This window comes from Trachypithecus francoisi, unplaced genomic scaffold (assembly GCF_009764315.1).
Source record: "Trachypithecus francoisi isolate TF-2019V2 unplaced genomic scaffold, Tfra_2.0 Lachesis_group2, whole genome shotgun sequence".
NCBI classification, from domain to species: Eukaryota; Metazoa; Chordata; class Mammalia; order Primates; family Cercopithecidae; genus Trachypithecus; species Trachypithecus francoisi.
Window position 1 is genome coordinate 146,011,329 of NW_022681465.1, and position 26,984 is coordinate 146,038,312.

Consider the following 26,984-nt stretch of genomic DNA (forward strand, 5'->3'; position numbering starts at 1 on the left):
ATCTTCTTCAGGCCCCAGGTTCAAAACCTCAGGTAGCAACAGCTGTGGGTGGAATTGTGTTCCCCACCTCCCACTCCTCCACCAAAAGATATGTTGAAGTCTTAACCCCTGGTAACTGTGAATACGATTTTATCTGGAAATAGGGTATTTGCCATTGTAACTAGTTTAAAATGAGATCATTAGAGTGGGTCCTAATCCAGTATGACTGGTGTCCTTACAAGAAGAGGGAAAAAGACACAAAGACAGAGACACAGAGGGAAGACACGTATGTGAAGACAAAGGCAGAGATGGGAGTGATGCTGCCACAAGCCCAGGAATGCCTGGGGCTACCAGAGGTTGGAAGAGGCAAGGGAAAATCCTCCCTCAGAGATTTTGGAGGGAGCATGGCCCTGCCAACATCTTGATACTGGACTTCTAGCCTCCAGACCGAGACAGAATAAGTTTTTGTTGTTTTAAGGTACCCAGTTTGTGATCACTTATTTTAGCAGCCCTAGGAAGCGACCATCTACCATGTTTGGTAGATGTTTTTGTTAGGGCAGCAGCACCAAACAGTGCCGAAGAACCTGGGCTCTGCAGCCTGAAACGCCTCCTCTGTTTACTAATTATACAACCATAGGCAAACTTGCTAACCTCTCTCTGTTTCAGTTTCCTTATCCAGGAAGTGGGATGGTGATAGTACTGACCTCCTAGGGCATGAAGATTGTAAATCAAGACATTTAGCACACTGCCTGGCAGGTAGGATGGACTCAGCAAATATGTGTGATCACTGTTTTATGGCTACTTTGTATTTGTGGCAAATTATACTGATTTTCCTTTTTTTTTTTTCCTTTGAGACTGAATCTTGCTCTGTCACCCAGGCTGTAGTGCAGTGGCATGATCTTGGCTCACTGCAAACTCCACCTCCTGGGTTCAAGTGATTCTTGTGCCTCAGAGTAGCTGGGATTATAGACATGTGCCCCCACGCCTGGATAAGTTTTGTGTTTTTAGTACAGACGGGGTTTTGCCATACTGCCTAGGCTGGTCTCGAACTTCTGGGCTCAAGCGATCCACCTACCTTGGCCTCCAAAAGTGCTGGGATTACAGGCGTAAGCCACTGCACCCAGCCAAATTATACTGATTTACCATTGGAACATATAGTTTTCCTTTAAATTAAATTCTAGATGAAAGTTGATACTAGAGATGAAGTTGCCCCCACCTCAAAAAAGAAAATTGAATCAATTAAAATAAGAATTTTAAGTAAATAATAGCACAGGTGGTAGATGGATATGGTAAACATTGTGAAGGTGGTAAGATACTAATATTAGTAAGCACTTATATGTGCCAGGCACTGTTCAAATCACTCGATGTGTTTTAAGAAATTTATCCTTAACATCCCTCAGAACGGTGCTATTATATCTCCATTTTCTAGAAAAGGGATCTGAGCCACAGAGAGGTTAAGTAACTTACCCAAGGCTAAACAGCTGGCAACACAGGAAATCAGGTACTTGAGGCTGTGCACCTAACCTTTGCACTAATCAGGCAGAGAAGACTTCCAGCCAAGAGGGCCCTCATGGTTGTGCAAACCAGAGTTTGCTCCACAGAAGTGAGTTCAGCCTGCTCAGCTTTAAAAGGAAGTGTTACTTGCCTGTTTCTCCACCTACCTCCACTGAAACTAAGCAATTCCCATTCAACAAAGTGATTTCCTCTCCTCCTAACCCTCCCTTTTGGATGTCCAGAGCAGCTGCCAGGAGCTAAACCCCTTTGGGAGAAATCAAATGCTCACCGTTGACATTTAATTTATGACAAAGTGTTGCCCTCTCCAAACCAGCTACTGAAAAAAAAAAAAAAAAAAAAAATCCAGGCCTGAGGAACAACCTATTAAATGAAAATAAACATTTTATTGTTTCATGCTAAAAGACGTATTAGGCTTCACACACTTATACCTGGGAACAATGCACGTTTTTGGCAAAGGAGACTTGAGTAATCTCTACACGTTCACATGGTTGACCCCTCCCTGCATGAAGAGCAGATGGTGTTTCATGCACAGATTTCTGGCACAGTTCTCCTCTCGTCTGATGTAAAGGGTGTGAGTGGACCTCTAGCCCCCTTTCCCCTTTTGCTTCTTCTGATCAGTCTCGGCGGTAAAGAGAAAATTTAGCACTTCATTAGGGCCACTAACCCAAGTCAGTCTCTGGACTCTGAAGCACTGAGTCGACCACAGAATCACAGAACATAAAACAGAATTAACATGTGGATAGTTTTTTGAAAACCGATGGTAGAAAGTGGTCCTGAAGGGAGGTGGCTTAGGGTCATGACTTCTGGTGTCTTCTAGGAGAACATGTTAAGTCCAGGAAAAAAGGACTTGAAAAAAAAATCTGTGCTTCCAGGAGAAACATTATCCAATACTAGATATTGAAGTGAGAGACAATAACTCTGACATTAAACATTCCATTAGCACAGTTTTACAAAAAATTCAGAGTGCTACAAATTTGAGAGTTACCCAACAGTGAAGACACATTCTGTATGTTTTTCTTCTTACTAGAAAATTCCAGACCAGGCGTGGTGGCTCACACCTGTAATTTCAGCATTTTGGGAGGTCAAGTGGGCAGATCACAAGGTCTGAAGATCAAGACCATCCTGGCTAACATGGTGAAACCCCATCTCTACTAAAAATACAAAAAATTAGCAGGGCGAGGTGGCATGCGCCTGTAATCCCAGCTACTCGGGAGGCTGAAGCAGGAGAATCGCTTGAATATGGGAGTCAGAGCTTGCAGTGAGCTGAGATGGCACCACTGCACTCCAGCCTGGGCGACAGAGTGAGACTCTGTCTCAAAAAAATGAAAATTCCTTTTGGTTTTCCAAGATACAAAGTGTGGAACAAATCCCTGATGACTCCATGTGGGAAACAACACCGATACACATGCAACAGACATTTTACAGTAATCCATACAGATTATTACAAATTACAAAACCAGAAAACAAGCCCCTACACCTCTTGGCTTTACAGTGGAATATACTAAGGAAATAAGTTGCCAGCCCTGGAACGCTCTATTTTTTGGGATGAAGATATGAAAATTTTGGAAGTCCTTAAGTGTCCACTGCCCTAAGCAATCATTTTTTTATGTATGTTATATACGTAAAGTTTATTTATACAATATTCCATAATGACTAACACATTATACTCCTTTTATAAACATTATTCACATACATATTAACTCAGAGATTCTCTTTGGTCTATTAAAAACACTGTACTTAAAAAAATAAGCAGAGACACAAGAGTCTCTAGTTTTTCTGCTTATGCTTCCATGGAGGTGTGAATTTTTCTCTTTATTTTTTCCTTCCTCTTTTTACCCTTAACACCCTTTCCCCCTGACCCGAAGTGTAGTAATAAGAAACAATAATTCCGGGAGATGAAACTCAGATGTCACCATTAGCAAACTATTCTACTGCACATTTCTGGGTTGGCTTTTTGTGATCATTCAAGACCATCCTTGCCTCCTCCCTGACATCCCCAACACTTTGTGGTCATTGATCATTTGGAATCTGTATGCTGTATTTTAAAAAATATCTGGTGTAATTACTGGCTAAGCAGGTTCGAAGGAAGAGCTAAATCCTTATGAAACCCTCCACTATACCTCGTGGAAAGTTCCCAGAGACTTAGAAAACAGGATGTGTTTTTTAAAAAAATTAGGAGTGGTGGTTTAGGAGTGGTGGTTTCCTGTTGCTCAATCATAAGGCGGAAGCCAATGCATGAAGATGGAAAAGTGACTAAGAGGGCTTTGAAGACAAGGTGTAAATAGCCAGTGTGCTCAATCACACCTCTTCCCTTCTCACCTGCCACTTAGCAGATAAAGCCAGAACTCTGGGGCTTCTGTTGGTGTATTATCACTTCCTCCTGTGGTTAACCGAGAGAAGGGTGTGGCTAAGAAGTCCAAATTATTCATCGCATTAAAAGATGGCTGCCAGTTTAACCCCTGCATGTGACAGTTTCACATAGAAGAAAACATTTCTGTAACCTGCAGATGCAATCCTTACTCTGATCCTGGTTTGGCTGATGCTGGTTCCTGTTTAAAAGCAGGGCTGGATGCAAAACTGAAGATGCTTCAGTATAAAATTAGGATCTGAACTTTAAAACAACCAACCTATCCCAGTGATGCTGCACTTGTGTTATTGTCTTTGATAATCAGAGCAGCATGTGCTTTTAAGAATCAAATTCTTATTGATGTCTTAAGAGAGGAGGAGAAGATGAAAATACATGGTTCAAATAACATCAAGGTATTTATGAATTTCATTTATGTGAGCAATGTCTCTTGCAGGTTAGCACAGGTAATTTTAAAATTGTATTTTAGATTATAGCCTTTTTATTTAAAAAAAAATCAAGGAGTAGAATGTCTTCTAATGGCTTGTTCTTTATGATGACTTATTTATGAACATAAAGGATGCATGGTTATAAGTGATATTTATATCTTTCTACTTGAAATAGCCTCTTTGTAAGCATTACAGTTTGGTATCTTTCATATAACATCATGAATTTTTTTCTTGTCTGAGACTCTTTATGTACCAAGTCTTTATTTCCTTGATCACTATGTTCTATTAGAAATCCCCGGGGTCAGAAGGTATCAGGGGGAAAAGACAGAATGGAAAAGAATGAAGATGTGGCAGAGGAATGCAGGATGCTTGGTGGGGAGTCGGGCTGGGGTGATGGCTAGGGGACATTGTGCTGAAGCTTTGGCCTCTTCGGATTGAACACCAAAGAGAATATGATGTCATCTGCTGCATCACTCTAAATTTGATCTGGAGAGACAGGCCAGACCACAGAGCTGGAAGGCATTGGATGTCCTGTCTTGTCATTTGCTAGGTGCCAAGCTGCGAGAAATTAGCAAGATGAAGTTTGGCTTTGACAACAGCAGTGAGTAACAGAGGGATGGGAGTCTGGTGTAACCTGTAGCAACACATGACTCACTTGCTTTTCTCCATTCTGGCCCACTACCCATTAATACTGCGGGTGAAGACAGATTTGCTCTTCCTCCTATTACTTTGCTGTCTTGGAGGCCAGACTGCTGGTATCCCTGTACCATCCCTGATGTTCAAGGAATATCATGCAGTCTACAAACTCTCTATTGAGCAGTTTCCATCCCGGCAGATCGTTTGCTGTCTTCTGCATCCCAGTTGTCAGAAACTCGTCCTGGGAAGATGACCAAAGCAGGCTCTGTAAAGTAAAAAGGATTTCAGAATCTGTTGTGTGTGAATGCCGTTGGGAAGAACTATAATTCTTCAGAATTCTTACACCTTTTGGGCAGAAAGTCATCTTCTCACAGAAGAGATGCTGTGTTCTTCTGAGTGCATCATATCAGGAGGCACACAGTATCTGTTTCCCCATTGCTGGTGATGCTAACTTTGGTGTTTTGGTTAAGGTGATTGTCTACTGTAAAGCTGTGATTTTTTTTTTCTTCTGTGACTAATAAGTATCTTGTGAGCAGATATTCTGAGACTTTTCAAGTTTTCATCCACTAGTTTTCATATTCATTCATGGTTATTGCCTGAACCAATTATTACTGAGTGGTTGCCAAATGTTTTTTTTTTTTTAATTCCATAATTCCTTTTACACTTAGAGGTTGGCACTTGACCATAAGGGAGAACTTTTCCTTCTCCCACATTTATTTATTTATATCAGTATAGGCTCAGGGATTCCTATTTCATTCTATGGGTTATCATCCGTTACTGCCAAGCCCCCTTCTCCTGCTCTAAACCCTGAATCTGATGAAGAAGAAATAACAGGCAAACACATACTGAGAGACATTCCATAAAACAAATGGCTTATACTATTCAAAATTCCAAGACCATGTAAGAAAATGAATCTTGAGGAACTGTTCCACATTAAAGGAAACTAAAGAGGTATGACAACTACATGCAAGATGTGGTCTTGAAAGGGATCCTAGAAAAGACTTGTGAAATAATTTTTCTATAAGGGAAAATAGCACAATTAAAAAAATAGTAGGGCAATTGAATAAGACCTGTAGACTAGTTAATAGTACTATATCAATGTTGATTTCCCTGATTTTGTTAGGGTTATGTAAGAGCATATCCTTATTTTTAAAAAATATACACTGAAATGTTTAGGGATAAGTGGGCATTTAGTCTCTAACTTACTCTCAAATGGTTCAGAAAAAATAAAAATGAACCTGGTAAAATGTTAACTTTTGGGGAACCTAGTGGGAGAGTTTACAGGAATTCTTTGCACTATTTTAGCAAACATAACAGTCTGAATTTATTTCAACAATAAAAAGTTAAAATCCATGAGCCCCTAGAATTTCTCTGAGGTCTCAAATATTGTATTTTGATGACCAAACTCAGCCTGCATTCCTATGATCCTCACACATGGAATCAATATCCTCCCCTCCCTGGCCAATCTCTCACCTCCTTTCTCTTCCTGGGCTAAGGATGCTCCAGAGGAAAGTGCAGCCAAACCTGTCTGGCAGTGCCTTGTGAGGTGAGGGCAGGTGGTTTGATTGCACATAACAGGAGGTCGCTCTTTATGACTTTCTTGCATGACTCTTGGCCCTTCTGAGTACAAATAAAGTCCAAACTAACCATGCTGGAGGAGGAAAGGAGAAAGCTAAAAGGATGATGGGAAATTGGTTTGATAATTTTCTATCTCCTGTCCAATTTTCTTTCATCTAGACCCTGATTTCTTTTCTGTCCAGGGACTCGTGCTGATGTAACAGGCTAGTTTTCTCTTTGGGGAAACTTTAATAATGATCACAGCCTGATTCTTTGTGGGGGTGGTGTGGAACAGTCAGATCTTACAAGCCATTTGTGGAAGTCTTATCACATCAATTTGGGGAGTCTTACCTAAACTCCCAACTTATGAAGGCAGAACTAAGATCTGCGGCTCCAGAGACCCAATGTACCAGAGAAGCCCCAGCTTTCAAGCAGGCAACTACATTTGGGCTCAAAACTGAGTTGCTCTGAGCTCCCAGTACCTGCAAATGCAATGCAGCACTTCCTCATTAGCTAATGTGCTCCGCTCAGCACAACAGCAAGTAAGAGCTATCAGTGGCTCCAGGTGGCTGCTTTGCATTCAGCGGGAGAAACAGGCATTCTGTGATTACGAGGATGCATTCTGTGTCTCACCATGTCAATAAATTACACAGGATTTGGAGTTATGTTGTCTTCACTACACACCACTGAACATGGGCGGGGGTTTCATTTGGTTATTCACCAGTTTTAGCCCTCAAAAGGAAGGCAGTCTGCCTTAGACATATCCTGCCTCTCCTCCCTGTGCCTAGGTTGGTGCCAGTGCTGATACTGGGTGTCCACCTATGGAGAAGGTTCAACCTGTTAATATCACAGTGGGCTCAGAGATGGCCGCTTTGATCTGTATTATCAGTCTTGGTGTTGGCAGCTGTGAAAATGTCCCTCCTAGATTACAGCTTCTGCATTCCAAGCCAGTAGCAGTGGTTTGTTTGCTCTTTTTAACTACATTTATTGTGATGTAACATTTCTGAGAACAAGTGCAGGGGCAGGGAAGTAATAAGGAAGCTACTGCCAAGGGAAAGCTGGTTGCCACATTAATCTGACCTTCCAGGTTGTGCTAAATGATGTAGAAAGAACTTCAACTCCAAGATCAACTGACATTTTAATAGGCACCCCAAAAATCCCATCAATGGTAGGAGGTGTGACTTTTCCTAGGCTGGCATTGTGCAGTATGAAGTAGCAGCCCTTATTAGTACTGTGTCTGCAGGCCAGGGGGTTTGGGATTAGGCAGGTAATAATTCTTTGTTTACTGAGTACTCAGAAGACAAGTCTATTTGAAGTAAAAAACAAAAACAAAAACATCACCAAACCCCCCTGATGTCTGGAGATAGCTTTTTCATCCAATCTTTTTTTTTAGATGGAATTTCACCCTTGTCCCCCAGGCTGGAGTACAGTGGCGCGATCTTGGTTCACTGCAACCTCTGCCTCCTGGGTAGCTGGGATTACAGGTGCCCGCCACCACGCCCAGCTAATTTTTATATTTTTAGTAGAGATGGGGTTTCGCCATGTTGGCCAGGCTGGTCTCGAACTCCTGACTTCAGGTGATCCACCTGCCTTGGCCTCCCAAAGTGCTAGTATTATAGGCATGAACCACTGTGTCTGGCCTGTCGCTCAACCTTAACTGAGGTGGAAAGCAGTTAGCAGCCACAGACTGGAGCCAGATTGCCTGGGTTTATTTCCAAACCCCACAGTTCCTAGCCTTGTGACCCTATGGAATTTTCTTAATATCTCTAGGCCTTAGTTTCTACCAGTAACATGGGAGTAGTAAGAGTATTTATTTTGTCTGTTTGTGGGAGTTTTAAATAAGTCGATGTTTGATATCAGTAAAGCACATAGAACAGTGTCTGACACATAGCAGGGACTCTATAATTGTTGGCTCAAAATTATTATTATGGATTAAAATACCTCCTGAAGGATATTTCTTGTGATCCTGCTTCATAATTATCTCAAAGAACAGAAAATCCTACAGGTAGATACAGGTCATTAAACAGTGGCTGTCACACTTGTTACTAGAATTTCTTCTGTCCTAAAAACCTGTCCCAGTTTACTAAGTTGAGTTCTATAAATTTTACATTCTTATCTATCAAAGGGTAATAATGGACAGTAACAAAGATAATAATACCTTAGTGTTTATTTTGTATGGTGTTGTGAGATGTCTTCTATTATTATTCCCTTTATATAGATGAGAAAACTGAGACTCAGATAGGTGAAGTGACTTGCCTAAAGTCACACAGCAAGTCACACTTTAGGTACAACTCAGGTGTTCCAAATCTATATCCTGGGCTCTGAAATACTGTGCCAGAAAAAGGTTAGGGGAGTGAGGGGCAGAGAGAAACACAGAGAGAGAGAGGGCAGAGGGCTAAAGGGAGGAGGAGAAGAGACTTACAACTAGTAATAAGTATTTTCTGAATGAGTAAATGGGTGCAGAAATTCAATAACTATACCCTAATGATAACAAAGGAAATGATATTTTATGTCTCATGTATACAATTCCAAACAACCATTTTGGCTGCTTTTTTTTTAAAAGATGTCAGTTTGCTTTTTGTTTGCTGCATAGTTACTGCTTTAAAGAGCTGTGAGGGCCAATTCCTCTAAAAGGTGAGTTCTTAAGATCTCACAGTCCCGAATGCTAGTGCCTAAGCCAAGTCCCTTGTTTTAGAGATTGGGAACGGTGTGGAGAAAAGGGCGGTAATTTGCCTCTCCATTTGTAATAACTCCAGTAGCATCTTCCCTATGTTCATCCTTCCTATGACAGGCCTTCTTGTCAGGATAAAAGGGAATTCACTTATTCTCCAATTGTTCATTGTATGATCAAAAATGTTTGATAAGTGAAAGACTGCTAGTGGCGGTGAAACCCTGTCTCTACTAAAAACACACAAAATTAGCCAGGTGTGGTGGTGGGTGCCTATAGTCCGAGCTACTCATGAGGATGAGGCAGGAGAATGGTGTGAACCTGGGAGGCGGAGCTTGCAGTGAGCCTAGAGCACGTCACTGCACTCCAGCCTGGGTGACAGAGTGAGACTCCGTCTCAAAAAAAAAAAAAAGAATGTTAATGGAACCTACCCCATGGAGAGTTTCCTGGACAGGTTGAGCTTGTTCCTGCTCTTCCCACTATGCTGCGTGTCTGGTTCCTTCTTAGTCTTCAGGTCTCAACTCGAATGTCATCCCTTTGGAGAACCTTCCCTGGTCACCCTACGTAATATAGCTTATGCCCCTCAGCCATTCGCTGTCCCATCACTTTGTTTCTTTCATAACATCTGACATGTAGAAATTCTCCTGCTTGTTTACCATTTACTCCCTTCCTGCAGGTAGGAACCTTATCTGTGCTGTTCACTGCTGTATCCCAACTGTATGGAACAACACCTGGCACACAGCCCATAGTGGATGCTCAGTTGATATCGTTGAATGAAAAATGAAGAAATGAATGAAGTGACATTGATTTTTGCCCAGGAAGAAAACATTCTGCGACTTTAAATGGAGATGGAGTGAGAGCAGCACTTGCCTGGAGCCCATAGGTCATAATGGACGCCTAGTGGGGGTTTAATCAGTACATGCATTTTCTGAACTACAAAGTGTGCCAGGGACATTTAATTTCTGTTAATTGGCACCAAGGAGGAGGGGTTGTTATCGAAATCACCAGCCAGCTGGAAGCATGTCCGTGTCAGACCTATGTGCAAATTAGAATGGACATTTCATAAACCGTGTCAACCTTGGAAAGCTGCAAGTGCCCAGAGGGGCAACACCAATGTGCTTGCTGGCTGTATCGGGGGGTACACACAGCCCTAAATCTGCAACCTTCAGCAGATGAGGTGGTGAGGTGGTGGGGACCACCAGATGAGAAAAGATTGGCGAGGATTACGGCATAAAATACATTTTAAAATCATTGTCATATTGCCCCAGCCCTGGCACCACTGACCAGCTTATCTGAAAGGTCAGAGAACAAAGAAACTGAGATTTCTCATCCTTCAGAGCTGGCCCCACCTTTATTACTAGTTGCCCTGGACAAGTGATGTATCCTCCGAGCTTCAGCTGTTTGATCTATATGTAGGGGAGAATAACACAACTCGTGGTGGCCTTGTGAAGATTAAGTGAGAAAATGAATGTAAATAACGATAATGGTAGTGAGCATTACAGTATTTTCTTGTGCTGGTCATTGTGCTAATGACTATTTACATTGTCTCACTTAATCCCCACCAAACCATTAATTGTGCTTTTGCACAATTAATACCTGCATTTTACAAGGGAGGGAACTACAGGTTGGAAAAGTTAAATGCCTTGGCCATAGTGACACAGCAAGGAAACGTGGGGCCTGTATTTGGATTCAGGTCATCTGACTCCACTGGGCTCTTAGCAACCCTGTAGTAACAAACCCTCTAAGGGATTCACAAGGTACCTGGCATTTAGCCCACAACTAATGAATGGCAGCTAGTGAGAGATTCTGTTGTTTTTTGTTTTGTTTTTGTTTTTGTTTTTTTTTTGAGACGGAGTCTCGCTCTGTCGCCAGGCTGAAGTGCAATGGTACAATCTCGGCTCACTGCAACCTCTGCCTCCCAGGTTCATGCCATTCTCCTGCCTCAGCCTCCCAAGTAGCTGGGACTACAGGCGCCCGCCACCATGCCTGGCTAATTTTTGTATTTTTAGTAGAGATGGGGTTTCACCATATTGGCCAGGCTGGTCTCAAACTCCCGACCTTGTGATCTGCCCGCCTCAGCCTCCCAAAGTGCTGGAATTACAGGCGTGAGCCACCGTGCCCGGCCTGAGATTTCATTCTTATATTTAGCATTTTTCCTGTTCATCCTGCTTTCAAGCCTATGTCATCCTGCAAATTTCTCCAACAGCTACCACTTCTGGGTCCCCTTCTGCATACCAACATCTGGCCTCGCCTCACTCGATTTTCCCAGTCACAGTGTGAAGTGCTGATTATTGTTCCCACTTTTCTGATAAGTAAAGAAAGGCTCGGAGAGGTTTGTTAACTTGGTCCAAGGTCAGACAGCTGACACGTGGGGTCAGGATTTGAACCCAGGGATGTATGACTCCAGAGTCCAGGCACTCCCCTCTTCATGTCACATTGCTCTGTGCTGCTCATTTTTCAAAATCTTTCTTCTTCACGAAGCTCTCTTGACAACTAAAACACTCTCAATGTTCTCCCCTCTCACTTCTGATAGAGCCTAGCTTGCCGTTGTACTCTGTTTTGAATTGTGCCTCTACATCTACATAAATGGTAATAGCTACCATTTATTGAGCACTTCTATGTACCCAATACTGTACTCAGAGCTGGACATGCCTGAACTTGTTTAATCCTGCTGAGAACTCTACTAGGAGGTGCATGGTCTGATCCTCATTTTACAAATGAGAAAACTGAGGTCTAGGGACGTGTCACTTTTCCAAGTTTCTTTAGTTATTTGCCAAAGGAAACATAGCCAGTAACAAAGCTGTGAGAAAGCCCCAGGTGATCCATTTCCAAATCTCATCATCCCAGCTATTATATTAATTACTTCTCCAGATCTTGTGACATTCTAGTGGACTGGGAACATAGCCGGTCCTTGACTGATGCTTTTAGTTCTCTGTTGGAGGCCCCCATAACAAAGAAGTCCTAAGCTCCAAAACTTGCCAACATCTAAAAACAACTTAAGCTTAAAAAAGAATTCAGCTTATAAATAGCATGTGCAGAACAGAATATTTAGAAATGTGGTTCTGATATCTAAAATTAGCCTTCCCTTCAAAACCGTATCACCCCTTCTGACTGATGTTTCATTCCTTGTCATGGAAGCTAGTGCTATCTCTCTCTAGCTGTGACTGACATGTCCTCTTTGTGCAATGTCATCCTCTACCCTCTCCTTGACAGAGACATAAGACATCTCTTACAGAATTGGAGAGAAGGTGGTGATGGGGCTAGCAGGAATCTGGGTACCACCTTTTGAAGGCACTATTTATTTGAATTCCTTTTTGGACCTCCAGGCCTGTTTAGCTGCCTCCGTACATTGTGACTCAAGCTTCCTTTCTACTTATTTGTGAGGGTCTCCTGAATGCAAATAGCCTTCACAATCCTCTTGGATGGTCAGGGAGTTGTGATTCTTATGGGAAGGTCATTAGGATGGTGCTAGCCTCCAGGACATGTGTGACCTACAGCAGTCAAACCCCGACATCAAAAATGGCTCTCATCAAGTCAGTCGGTCACGCTAGCACTAATTGCAAGAGCATTAACACAAAATGCACACAGTGCACAAAACAGCCTCTGCAGATGTCTTTTGCCTTTCTCCCTAGGTCTTGGTTGGCATTCTTTTAGTCCTTATCAGGCTGCAGCTCTTGTCCATCCAGCAGTGACCCCATTTGCCTAATTAGCTTGCATATGTGGGTGTATATTTACCCCCAAAGGAAATTGCATTTAAACTTTGGATAAACACCAGCAAGGAACACTGGAAGAAGATGTCAGCTCTCTGAGCCCTTTTGTTCCTGCAGAGGAGATGGAAGTGGGGTCATTTTGGAAATCATATCCCTCTTCTTGTGGAACTCTGCTCTGTATCATTTAGAGTGAGGACAGGCAAAACCAGAAATAATCTCACGAAGACAGAGCGAACTGGGGAATGCAAAATGATCACTGTGTTTTGATGTCAATGACCCGGAACCACATTGCAAGCTTCAGTTCTTTTTCAAGTGGTTTGGCTGTGTCTGGTAACTCTTGGAGCAGCGGTAGATTTGCTTTTTGGATTTCTTTGTGCATAAAACTCTCAGTTATCTTACTTCCCACCCCTACTTGTTGGAGAGCAAAACCTAACCTCATGGTTTTTTTCTAGGAGGGCTTGACCCTCTGTGATAAACCCTCCTCCATCTCCATCCCCATCCTAGCTAGCTCAGCAGCACATCTCCCTTTGTCCATGCCCTCCAGTCTCAACCATGTTGATAGTTGCCATTGAAGAAGAGGGATTAAGGTTTTGGCTTAGAGTCCTGGGTTCCAGTCCTTGTTGCCTTGGACAGGTCATTTGACCTCCGAGCCTCAATTCTAATCTTTAAAATGAGAAAATAGCAGTACTTCTGTCATAGGGTTGGGTAAAATTAAATGACACAATGTATGCAGCATGTAAAGTGCTTGGCATATAGTAGGTGCTTGATACATGATGGCAATTATTGCTGGATGAGGAGTCAGAGTTGTTACTATTTTTTTTTTTTTTTCAGTTTCCATTACACCTCAAACTAGTTTTGTGATGTTAAGCTAGGAATTGAAACATTCTGAGTCTCAGTTTTCTGATCTGTAGTCTGGAGACAAAAATAGCATTCCCGGGCCAGGTGTGGTGGCTCACACCTGTAATCCCAGCACTTTGGGAGGGTGAGGCAGGCAGATCACTTGAGCCCAGGAGTCTGAGACCAGTCTGGGTAACATAGCAAAAGCCTACCTCTACAAAAATACAAAAATTAGCCGGGTGTGGTGGCACATGCCTATAGTCCCAGCTACTTGTGGGGGTGAGGTGGGAGAATCTTAAGCTGGGGCTGTTGAGGGTGCAGTGATCCGAGATTGTGCTACTGCACTCCAGACTGGGTGAGGGGAATGAGACCTTGTCTCAGAAAAACAAACAAAAAATAAACAAGCATTTCCCTGCATACTCACAAGGTTCTTATGATAATTTATTAAAAGATTAACAGCAGCAGCAGCAGCAGCAGCAAGATCTCATTTCAGTTTCAGATTCTGAGAAGCTGCTTTTGGTTTCTATTGTTGGCTACCTTGAGGTCCCGGGCAAGGCCCAGAGGAGAGTTACTTTAAAAGCCCCCAAATCACTTAAAAGCAATTTGGGCATGGCCACAGCCTGTATTTCCCCATTTGGAAGCAACAAGGTCTCCCAAAACAGGTGTAGTTGGAAAAATTCTTGTCAAAATTCCTCCAAACCAGGATTCTCAAAACCAGACATATTGGTGCATCAACATCAGTTCCCAGCAACGAATCAAAGCCTTAGAATCTGAGGCGCAGAAGCCAGATGGGAGCTCAAATCTTCAGGCTGAGTATCTATGGCCTTAGGTTGCAATATTTGCTTTGAGTAGTGTTTACCAAATATCTCTATGGGTTGCACTAAAAATTCCACATGGTACATGTGTGGGAGGATTACATGGGAAAGATAAGTGCAGGATGTAGGGTAGTGGTTGTGAGGGAAGTTGTGGGAAAGGGAAGAAAGGAATGGGATTGGGAGAGGCACACAGTGGACCTCAGTGATATTGACAATTACTATTTTTAAAAAAGCTGGGTGGCAGGTATATGGTTATTTTTATGATCCTGTATAATTTCATATCTGTGAAGCATTTAATAATAAAAAGGGGAGAAAAGCAGAAAGGAGGTCCCAAATCCAGAAAAAATTAATAAGGAACAAACAACACTCTATGAGGGCTGTATCTATTTTCATCTCTCCCGTCAACCACTGTATCTCCATTGCTTCTCACAGAGCCTGGTCCAGAGTGGGTGATGGATAACTGCTGTTGAGTGAATAGATGGATGGATGGGTGCATCTGTAACCTCCTCCATGCCCCCCATCATCCCCCACCATCTTTGACTTGATGGCACACCTTAGATCCCACTTCGCTGCCTTCTGTTTGTCAAAGTGTAGATCAGTGGGCAAAGGGCCTCCTGGAACACTGTTCCTGATTTGGTCTAGAACATAATCTAGGCCTGGAAAACAGTCTGCTTGATCATTTAACATTGATCTATTTCAAATAAAATGTCCTTGTATTATTTATTCTCCATGACATCGATTTGCTGCAAGGATCTTTGGAGTTAACGCCTCTGGTTTGGTCCTGCCTGCCAAACACATTACCTAAGTGACTGTCTTTCATGGTCATCTGAGAGGCTGCTCGAAGTACTAGTACTATCTTCTCTTAGCCAAAGAGAGAATCGGGGTCTTTTCTCTCAAGATATAAACAAGAGAAGCCTCAGTGGCGGCAGCTGCTGGCCCGGCACTACCCCGTGCCAGCTTGCTAAGCACTTGGTCCCAGCTGGAGAGACTTGATAGGACTTTGCGGTTCTGCCTGCCACAGCTGTTCACTTCCCAGGAAGGGAGTCCAGAAGCTATGTGGCTGCCTGTGTGGTCAGATGTGGGTGAGAGGATGAGGATGGATGCTTGCTCCTCTCATGGAAACAGGTAATTTCCGTACCTGCCAAACCAATGGCAGAGGAGCTGGGAAGCTCACAGGCATTGCTGAGGCCTTTAAAGGTGTTAGCTGAGAAAGGCAGACCAGCGAGCATGGAGCTGCCCTCCCTCCCATGCAGCGCCTTTTCCTAGGCCAAGGACCAGGTGAAGGTGATTGTCAAGGGCTGGACAGTGGTCGGGAGTGGGCTGGGAGGAGTGCTGGGCTTGTTAACAGAGCTCTTGGCTTCTGAGTGACCTCTCTGGGTCCTATGCTCTACTACAGGGTCACAGTTAAGATATTTAGCAACCAGGATGGCATAGGCACCGGCCAATTGGAATGGAGAAGGGCTTTATTGCTGGAAGTCTTAGCTGCACCTGGCCTGAGCTTTTAGGTACTGGATGTTAGAGTGATGGGGAGCACCTGAGGGAAGGATCAGGTTGTGGGTGTGAGGAGGCCTTGGGGAGCTCAGAGCATCCACTGTTCACCTATTAGTACAAACTTCTTTTGACATTCTACCAACCAGTGTGGCCACACTCCTGCTGGATGTCAGGACTGAATGTTGGCTCTGCCATACCATATGAGAAAGGTGGATTGGAGCCTCACACTTTATGTGAATCAGAATCACTTAGGGATATTGTTAAAAGCACAGACACCCAGAACCCACCTCCAAACTATTGAGTGAGACTCCCTAGGGCCCAGGCCAGGCTTACTACACTCCTAAGACCTGACTGTCCTGGATCAGCGGATCCCTAAGTATTCAGCTGCGACTTTCTAGGGGGTTATGAGGACTTGAGAGATGGGGTCCAGCACAGTCTCTGGGGGGAATATGCCTAATTCAGGGGCAGATCATGTGGGTGAGTGAAGCAGGTTGCTGTGACGCAGCATGTTGAAGAATGAATGTTCATTTATTTGAAGCCGCCTTGACCCTGATCCAGCCCCCTGGATTGCTGCTGCCAGGGAAGGCAGGCCTGGTGTGGATGGACCCCCCTGACTTTTGAAGACAGACTGGAGGTCACTGAGCCATGATTTGAGTCAGTTCTGCATCTCATCAAGACACAGGTAGGGGTGCTGCTTTAAACTCTTCCTGCTCTGAAAGCCCTGTCCGTGGAATGGGTGAAGGGTGAGGGTGAGGCGGGTTCCACACACAAAGGGAAGGAGACAAGTCCTAAGTAAAGATCTTGATGTTGCTCAATGGGACCATTTCCTCAGGTTTGGTCCTCAGAGTATGTCCCCAGCTGGGCATGATCCACCTTCCCTCCTCAGATGTCTCCCGTTTTCCCCCAATCAAATCCTACTCTTAGCAGTTTTCATAGCACCAAAATGCCAGAGTCTAACCACAGGGCAAAGAGGCACTCTTCCTAGGTACTGTCTGAACCTTAGCTGAGGGGTGATGCTCTCACAAGATGGAATTTTCACCTTCAGATTTGAGGGGCTGGGGTTCTACCTGGGATCTCTAGAATGCTCCACAAGGGAATAAATTCCTCTAAGTATTAAGTGAATTTGGGTCCACTGCTACATTTAAACCCAAATGCTGAAGATCTTCTCCTGCTTGGAATACCCTTTTTCCCACCACTTTGTGTATCTGACTCTTGTCCTTCGAGACTCAGCTTAGACTCTGTTCTGACTTTCAAAACGAGTCTGTGTCAGTCTCCTTTTAGCACCACAGTCCTGGGCAGGCCCTTCTGTTAGAATTTCTTCACGTGAAATTTCAACAGCCTGCTTGCTTAAAAACATCCCAGTCTAAAATTTGTTAGGTGTTCATCATGCCAGCACTGTTTAAGTCACTTTGTATCATCATCTCAGATAATCCTCATAATATCCCAATGAGGTTGGCACTACACTGTATTATTCCTATGTAAGAAAATGAGGCTCTGAGAGATTAAGTAACTTGCCTGATATCCCATGGTCAGAAAGTGGTAAATGAAGACCTGAACTGTGTTTGTGCACAGCGGAGCGTTCTAGGCTCTTTCGCATTTGCAACCAAAAATGCACTCTGCTGCCTCCTGGCAGTCCAGAGTCAGTATCCTAAAGTCAAAGATGGGTTTTTGGTTCATGCAGCAAATCCCAAGTTGGGCTCTGAAGTCAGACAGTTTGAGACTGCGTCCTTGCTCTGCCGTCATCTGTGGTTAACCTTCAAGCTTCAGTTTCCTTCTCTGAAATGGGGACAATCTACCTGCCTTATAGGGATATGGTGGAAATTACATGACAGGATGTGTTTATCATCTTCACTGCTGTGCCTAGCACATAGTAGATGTTAAAAACATGTTGGAGCTGGGTGTGGTGGCTCATGCCTGTAATCCGACACTTTGGGAGACCAAGGCATGGGGAGGCGAAGCCGAGGAGTTTGACGCTAGCCTGGGCAACATAGTGAGACTTCATCTCTACAAAAAATAAAACAATAAATTTACAAAGCTTGTTGGTGGAATGAATGAGTTAAAGCTGCCAGTGAAGCCAACTTTTACTTGGAAAAAACATCCTTTGCCCCTTTAAAGCCCTCTTAAAACTCCAAAAGGTGGGATTTGCTTTGGGAGAGGGTAAGTTGGATGCTGCATGTGAGTGAAGAGGCTGGAGGGAGTGAAGGTGGCAAGGTTTGGAGTTGTTTTGTTTGCATCTCTCAGAGAGGTTATCCCATAGAGATAATAAACAGACAGTGGGAAGAATATTTCATTTCATTTGGAAGGCATGGACATCTCTGTTCCATCTAAGCACCCTGCTTGTCAGCCACAAAACTTAAAAATTAACTGGATACATTGCCACTGAGGAATAGACTAAATATTTGGTCAGCCAGTCATGCCATATCTCTGCCACTCTGAGTGTAGAGTAGACGGCTAAACATTGCCAAACTCATTGAGAGTGCTTTTTGATAAAGATGAGGTATAGGTACTTATGCTTTGACCAGTCACACAATGCCTCCCTGTTCTTGGACTTTATCTCATTTCTCCATCTGGATTATTATATGTAGTTCAATGAGGCACGGATTTGGGCATGTTGATTTCGTGGAACTAATGGGTCAATATCTCATGTTTGTTTGAGTCCACAAATGTGAGATACTGACCCAAAGTTTGTGAGATATGGACCCAAAGATGATTGAGATCATTAGAACAACGTGCTATCATGTTGGCTCTACCAGTCCCAAAGGTCTGACACACTATGGCAGTATTTTATGGGAGGAGTATGGTTTTGTTTTGTTTTATTAAGGTCTGAAAAAAGTCTGTGGACAATTCCATTTGCCAAGTGTGTGAGTGGGTATGTAAAAGACACATATTTTGAATCCCATGACCTTCAAGAACTATCTAGGGGAAAGGTCTAATTAGACATGTCTTTTCTTTCTTTCTTTTCTTTCTTTTTCTTTCTTTCTTTCTTTTTCTTTCCTTTCTTTCTTTCTCTCTCTCTCTTTCTTTCTCTCTTTCCCTCCCTCCCTTCCCTCCCTCCCTCCCTCCCTCCCTCCTTCCTTCCTTCCTTCCTTCCTTCCTTCCTTCCATTCTTCCTATCTTTCTTACTTTCTTTCTCCTTGCACCCAGCCTTAGTAGCAAATGTTATTTATGCGTTAAAGTGCCCACATTGATGGGCATACAATAAATGTTAAATCACAACAATTAAGTTTAATGAGACTTAATGGGTTGTCTCACAGCTTTGCCTTGGCTTCCTGGGATGCCTCCTCTATCCTGATTACAAGGCTCTGACTGGCTGCTCCTGCTGCATGTCAGTTCTATCTTTGTGGGGTCATCTAGTTTTGCCCCATTCTTCATCGCAGACCCTGTCCTTTCCTCGCCCTGTCAGAGAATGTAAGGTTGCCCCACCCCTTGTCTCCTTTAGCCTCTTCCTTTGTGCTTTCCCTCAATCCTCTTTCACTCTTACTCTTACGCCTACTTTCTTTCCTCCATATTTTCTTTACCCCCCCTCTTTCTCCTCCTTTCTCCCGTTTTCTCCTCCAGCCTTCTTTGTCCTACCCCTTTTATAGCAGCTTTCCCCCAGGAATCACTCCCACCCCAACCTCGGGCTGCCATGTTCGCACTGATGTTATTGCCTTGTGGGTGAAACTGCTCATCTGCCCCAAGTGAGAAGAAAGCAGGGAAAGTCAGGAATGTTGCAATGCAAACAATATATATCCAAATATAGATTCTAACCCCAACCCCATATAAGGTTGTTTTAAAGCATGTTTTGCTTTCTTTTTTTCTTTTTTTTAGACAGAATCTTGCTCTGTCGCCCAGGCTGGAGTGCAGTGGTGTGATCTCAGCTCACTGTAACCTCTGCCTCCCGGGTTCAAGCTATTTTCGTGTCTTGGCCTCCAGAGTAGCTGGGATTACAGGTGTGCGCCACCATGCTCGGCTAATTTTTGTATTTTTAGTAGAGACGGGGTTTCATCATGTTGGCCAGGCTGGTCTCAAACTCCTGACCTCAAGTGATTTGCCCACCTTGGCCTACCAAAGTGCCAGGATTATAGGCGTGAGCCACCACACCCAGCCTACGTTGTGCTTTCTTGAAGTCAGACTGTATATCTAAACCCCAACCCCATATAAGATTGTTTGTAAGCACGCTGTGTTTTCTTGAAGTCAGACTATAGAGCCAGGATGAATTAATTGTCCATAATGCCATACATGGCCCTATCCACAGCCATATGCTTTCTGCTTATCTGTCGTATAGAATTATATGTGGGAAAACAGATCGAGAAGATTAAAGTATGATAATCTTTTGATATTTGGTACTCAGTGATCTCTCTGACCTTCTGAAGTGGAGCATACTCAGGGAGCTGATTTCTTCTAGTTTTATTGGATTCTCAGAATGTTCAAAGTATCCACCTCACACCTCTCGCAGAAATTCTCCCTTTGCAGCCAGGATTATGACTTCACAGAGGGAAAAAGATACGGCAGCTACTGGTGGCTAGTGTACAGGCCCCAGAAGATGGCAGAAGTTGTTCTAATGCTTGTTAAGGATACTGTAAGGTCAGAGAAGCGATGCCAACAATCCCACCATTGTCACACCCCTGCTGCAGCCCCCTTTAGGACACCACAGAAAGTCTACAGAGTAACACGGGGACAACAAGAGGCCACATACTCCATGCTGGGGCATAAGGTGGGCACGACAATTGTTCACTCCTTGGTCTAAGTAAGCGAGCCTTGAGGTATCAAACCATTATGTTTGAGTGTTTGGAAGGCCACGCCATCTATCCTCCCACCCAGGGCAGGAATTCATGCTCCCACCTTTCCTTTCCTGAAGGCAAAATAGGAAGAACAAGGACGCGTACTCAAGTCCCCAAAGCATGGCAGGATGCCCTCAGTGGAGGCAGACTGTATTTAAATGCAATTCACCTCTTTGGGGTCTAGGAAAAGCCACCCGTCGGTTCATTTGCTGGGAAACACGGTCTGCGTGGCTGAGGCAGTGGACACCAGGGTTGTGGCCTTGCCAAGAGCTGACTTTCTCCGGAGGTCTGTCTGCTGTCCGGAGTGGCAGCCGCTTCGGTGGGCAAATAGGACGGTCATCTCTGGGCCCAGGGATGCTGCTTCAGGATGGGACGCCTTGAGGGTGGCCGGCTGTTCAGGCTTTCCGGAGGTGGGATGGGAGGTGTGATATTTGGTGGGAGGAGGGCTGTAATTCTGAAATCTCACGGTTTTGACTTGCTGCGAGAGAAAGGAGAGGAAATGGACACAGGTGAGGTGGGAGATGTCTAGTTCCCTATGCTTGTCCCCACTTGAAATGCCTCATTTATGCATTCATTCTGCAAATATCTGTGCCTACCACGAGTGTCAAGTGCTACAATGGAGGAAGTACAAGATGCTGAGAATGCAGAGGAGCATCTAACAGTGGAGAAGCCAGGGAAGTCTTCCCAGAGGCTTTCAATTGAGAACCACAAAAGGATTAGGACTTATCTGGGAGAAATAGCATAGGCCACCGCCTATGAAAACAGCCTGAGGCCAGAGGGTATGATCCCTTCTGGAAGATAAAAGAAATTTACATTGCCTCTCTCCTCTCTACGTACTATTAAGGCCAATCTCAAGGCTTTCCTTTTCTTTGAGGCTTCTCTCCTGATGACTCCATTTAGAGATTTCCATAATGGCCTTATAAATCCTTAGAGCACAGTTTGCAAACTGAACACCTGCTGGCTGAATTTAGCCTGCAGAATGTTTGAGGGTTTGATCGACTTGCCAACACACAAAAATTGAGAGATTGCATATAAAAATCAGAATTTCATATGTCTCGTAAAAAAAAAAATCAAAGCTCTGGCACACTGGGCCTATGCCTCATTCTGACAACAGCTGACTGGACCTGAGAAGCAGTGCCCCCTTTACATGAGATGCGAGGTCTCTAGTTTGTGCCAATTCCCCCTCTTCCTCTTTCCTTTCACCTCTCCTAGCCTGTTATATATCTGCCGGGTACCTATAGGTACAGTATTTGCTTTAGCCAGTCTCTCTCTTAGGGCCTAATAAAGCGTTCCGTGGTACTGCTCAGGAATGATGTCTTTCTTCCACGTCATTCAATCCTAGTGTCCCCCACTAAGATCTGAGTTTCTTCATATTTTCTGACCCTCATCATATCTAGCCAAGGTCTGGGCATTTATGAAATGCTTATAGTTGTATCTAAAAGCTTGGAATAATAGGCAACTGGGGCCTAGAAAACTCTGAATTATTTCTGTAATTTGGAATAAGAACTCCCAACCTTTATATCTGTCGATGCTTTTTCCAACGCCTTTCCCTATGAGCTTATAGCTTAGCAGTAAGAGCATGAGTTTTGTATCAGATCTGGATTCTACTTCACACTTATGTGTCAACTGTGTGGTCTTGGGTAATGTTCTTTAACTTCCTGAGCGGCCATTTTCTAATTTTAAAATGAGGATGAAACTAACGCCTATTTGAGAGGGTTGTTGTTAGGATTAAATAGATGGGACACATGAAGTACTCAGCACCGTGTCAGCCAGCTTGTTAGTATTCGGTAACTGATTAACCAATGGGGGAATCACATCCTCTTTCTGTTGTGAGGGGAATGGACGATGATGGTGGAATGATGCTGATGGCAATGGTGATGGAGGTGGTGATGGTGATGAAGTGATGATGATGGTGATGTTCCATAATTTAAAAGACAGCAATAAGCATCACTTAACTTTCTTACTGCCTTCTCTTGCCACCATCCCTCCTGCTTCACAGATATTACTGAGAACATAAGCCTTTAACAAAAACTCTTATGTCTTCTAGTGGGAAAAGTCCTGAACTAGAAGTTAACAGATCTGACCTCTGCCACGGAGGTCACAATAAGGTAGTTGCTGTCATTATCATTCAGTGTCACCTCGATGTCACTTACATTATCCTGTGTCTCAGTTGCCTCTTTTATACAATGCATAATTATGTGTCAAACCCTATGTACCTATGTAAGCACTTTACATATCTCATTTAATCTCCACTCCAATACTGTGTGGCCACTACTTTTTCTACCTCCATTTTACAGATTATGCAAAGTAAGTGTCTCAGAAGGGTGAAGTATTTGACCAAAGTCACCCAGCTAGCAAGCAGCAGAGCTGGAATTCAAAACAAGATTCATCTAATGCCAAAGTCATGCTTTTTTTTCAAGCCACTTTTGGGCCTCAAAAGATGTACAAAATATTCAGGAAACAGAAAGGTGAATCAGTAACACATGTAGGGAGGGCGTGGGTGATGTGGGGATGTTGGCCGTGGCTCGGTGGGGAGTTGGAGGGGAGGAGTGTTGTATGTGAGGATTCTTTCAAGGTTGCAATTTTGGTTCCTTGTTCACCAACACTAAAATCTCAGAGCTGAGACACTATGCATAGTAGGTGATCGAAAGAGTCGGGCCCCCAATGTCACTCTGATCCTACCTTTTCGATGCCATTTCTTGAGTTTTCTGGTTTCACCAGGATGGATGGTGGGGCAGATGCAGGTGGTTTTGGCAGAGGCTCACTCTTGATGGGGATTTCCTTGTCTTCCATGATGAGGGAGCTGGCTGCTGAGTGGATCCGGGCCTCGCTGCCCCTGCTGATGCACGTGAGGGCGGGCTCCCCCGCGAGGGCAGGCTTGGACCCCATGTCTACCACCATGGTCGAGGGGGAGGAGGAGACCCCCTGTGGCTGGTAGAATTGGAACTGCTGAGGCCGAACAACCATGGTGGGGCTGCGTCTGAGGGAGCCTACCACGAGAGTGGGGATCCCGGACTGGATGGGTCTCTGCAGGGATCCATCTGGGGAATTATAGGACAGAAAAATCAGCAGCAGGGGCGGCCGGCAGTAGGTTGGGTGGGGCTGGGTAAGCAGTGCATCCTGATATCCCAGAATAGACAAGTGCTTTCCTCATCTGACTGCACTCACTTTCTCTCGGAGTCTTTCAAAGGTGACTTTATTCTTTTTTTAGTGCTGTTTGCTGATGCTGGCAGCAAATAGCTCTCTGGCTGAATGGTGTGTGTGTGTGTGTGTGTGTGTGTGTGCGCGCGCAGGTAGGGGAGCTGTCAGAAGGTATATTGCTTCCATTTGCCTTGTGATACACACACACACACACACACACACACACACACACACACACCATGTGAAGCAGACACAGAGGCAGGCAGACCAAATAGGAAACAAATTAGAGAGAGACAGGAGATAGAAGAAATTGAGAAACACAAAGGAGAGACAACCAAGAAGAATGAGAAAGAGGAAAAGGAGAAAGAGGAGGAGAGAGGAAAACTCTGCCTAGCGACTTGCTGTGAAAATCCTAACAGAAGCTTTAGGCATGTGGCGGGTGAGGGTTGCTTTTTGTCGGGGGCTGCAGGGAGAAAGGGTGAGTGGAAATAACTATGATTGTTAGGCTAGCACAACAGCAGATAGAGGCAAATTTGGAAAGGTTACTCCACAGTTAGTGCTTTGCAATGTCTCATGACAGAGCATCTGGAATCGGACCTCCTCCTGGAGAGCCTGGGATGAGTTAAGTCACGTCACCTCTCTGTACCTTCGTTCTCTCATTTGGAAACTGGAGATAATAACAGTACATCATTGGGCTGCTGTGAGAACTGCATTCTATCAGGTGTGCAAAGTGTTAGGATAGTGCCTGGAACATGATAAATGCCGCATGTTTGTTAGCTCTTATTATTTTTGGGTAAAGGATTGCATATCCTAAAAGTGCAAGGTCCAAGAGCTTGGTTTTGTCCCTTCCTGAGCTCATTCTTCTTCTTCTCTCTTTCTCTTTTTTTTTTTAAATTGAGATGGTCCTGTCTCAGGAAAAGGTCATTTCTTCTCTCAAATTCTCTGGAACGCAGGAGATCCCCATCCCTTGGACATATGTCCTGTAGGTGACCTGGGGAATCTGGAGTTCATTGCATTCTGTGGGGAGGTGGAGGAGATACCTCTGAGAAACACAATGGGCCATTTCTCCATAAGGGCTCCACAGCATTTAGAGAGCTGTAGGTTTTGTCCCAGCCAGAGTTGTTAGTCCTTTGTGACACTCCACGGACTCGAGTTTGAATCAAAGTTATTTGTGTCCAACACAGAGGGTCTGAGCCAAGGCCACGTTGGCATTGCGACTTCTTATCAAGCCAGTTGTGTACATGAAAAGCAGGACACTTGCTAAACACAGTCGGTGTCCTCAGCTGCTGCAAGCAAGCCAGTCACCATTTACACAAGTGTGACCTTTCAATTTAGACATTTATTTCTCCACTGACAGCCCTGTGAGGTTCACGTGGTCAATTCTCCTACCATTTCTCTTTGCTCTGGAGAGACTGATAGCTTGCCAGCCTCACCTTGGGAAAAGAGAGAAAGAGAAAGCCTCTGGGACCTGGGAAGTCAAAGCAGTACCAGGCAGACAAGTCCTTAGGCTCTTGTAAATGTGTGAAAAATTGGCTTTATGCCTTATCTATTTATCTTGTCAATTCCTAATTTCCAAGAGATTTAATGCTTTCTTATTACATGTGCATACAATGCAAGCAGTCAAGGCTCCATGCCAATCAAGATTTTGCAAAGGTGGAGAGGAAGTATGTTAAGGAAAGTGTGAACAATTGCTTTCAGGATGCAACTCTGCATACCTAAGTGGTCTAGACTGAGTGTGAACATTTCTTCTTTTTTTAAATCAAATATATGTAGATACTAACAGCCCAGACTGGAGTGCAGTAGGAGATTGTAGCTCACTGCAGTCTCAACCTCTCCGGCTCAAGCCATCCTTCTGCCTCAGCCCCAAAAGTAGCTGAGACCACAGGCATGTGCCACCATACTTGGCTTGTTCTTTTAATATTTTTAGAGATGAGGTCTCACTAGACTGCCCAGGCTGGTCTTGAACTCCTGAGCTCAAGTGATCTTCCCACCTCAGCCTCCCGAAGTGCTAGGATTGCAGGTGCGAGCCACACACATTCAGCTGTGTATGAACATTTCAACCTTAAGTGAGTTCGTGCTCTGGATGGACCAAAGATGATCTTGATTGTAGTAGCAATGATAGTAATAAAAAATATTATAAAAAACTAAAGTTTCCTGACAGATTACTATGTGCCAGGCACTGTGCTATCAGCCAAATATGGGTTGTTTTATTAAGTTAACTCTGATGAGGTAGGAATTTTTATTTCCCATTTACAGAAGAGTGAACTGAAGGCGGAAGAAGTTAGTCATTTTCCCAAGGCTGTTGTGGTGGGATTACTTATTGTGGGTGTGTGTTGTGGGGAGAGGTGGAGGGAGGTACAGGAAGGTGATGGAGGGAGGCATGGTTGAGTGGAGTGAAGTGCCCAGAATTGTGGCACTGGTGGTCAAACAGGCTGTCAGATGAAGGCACTGGACAGTGAAGCTAAGATATGTGCTTTCTTTTTAAGGGGAGATCTTTCCTTAAAAAGGGGCATATTGTCCCACACGTTACTCTTCTGCCTTGACCAATCATACTGCGTTTTCATGTTAATTCATCTTTTAAGATCACAAGAGAGATTGCAGAGCTTAGTTTAATTCAGGGAACACAGAACAAATCATATTTACTGGGCTTGGCTTGTCTTCTTCTACAGAAGTATAAGAAAATAAAATCTTGATGTTTTGTAGAAGAATTGGGTTTCAAACACTTTTTACAATGCCTGAAAAGGAAATCTTATGGAGAAGTTCACTATGTGAAGAGACAAAAGCATGGTTCTTGAGAATCGGTATGTGTTGCCATGTGTGTAACGTGAGTGTTATGATGGTAAAAATAAAGCAAGGTGCAGAATAATGCAGTGAATATTGTTAACAGGTATGTGTGTTTCCTATCTATCTAAGGAAGAGAACTTGAGACTCAGGGTTAAGGATATGAGGGAGATTTGCTTTTGTACAGTTTGTATACTGTAAACCTTTTTAAAAAAGTTCTATGCATTCATTACTTAAATAACAGTGGGAATCAGGGGCTCTGATCACTGCCTCCTTAATCCTCATTTCCAACTCCCAT

At 43.9% G+C, this 26,984-nt stretch overlaps 1 protein-coding gene across 5 annotated transcripts in view; it reads right to left on the reverse strand.

The window, feature by feature from the left end:
- Positions 1–1,857: 1,857 nt before the first annotated feature.
- Positions 1,858–26,984, reverse strand: part of SH3RF2 (SH3 domain containing ring finger 2) — a 145,806-nt gene continuing 120,679 nt past the window's right edge. For 2 of the 5 annotated variants that reach the window (XM_033180778.1, XM_033180776.1), the window contains exons 8-10: positions 23,447–23,805; positions 20,934–21,242; positions 1,858–5,188 (exon numbers count right to left, since the gene is read on the reverse strand). In XM_033180778.1, coding sequence (XP_033036669.1) covers positions 20,967–21,242; positions 23,447–23,805 — 635 coding nt within the window. In that variant the 3' untranslated portion in view covers positions 1,858–5,188; positions 20,934–20,966. Of the gene's footprint in view, positions 5,189–20,373; positions 21,243–23,446; positions 23,806–26,984 lie in introns of those variants that run through there. The other 3 variants (XM_033180774.1, XM_033180775.1, XM_033180777.1) reach the window with 2 other exon arrangements.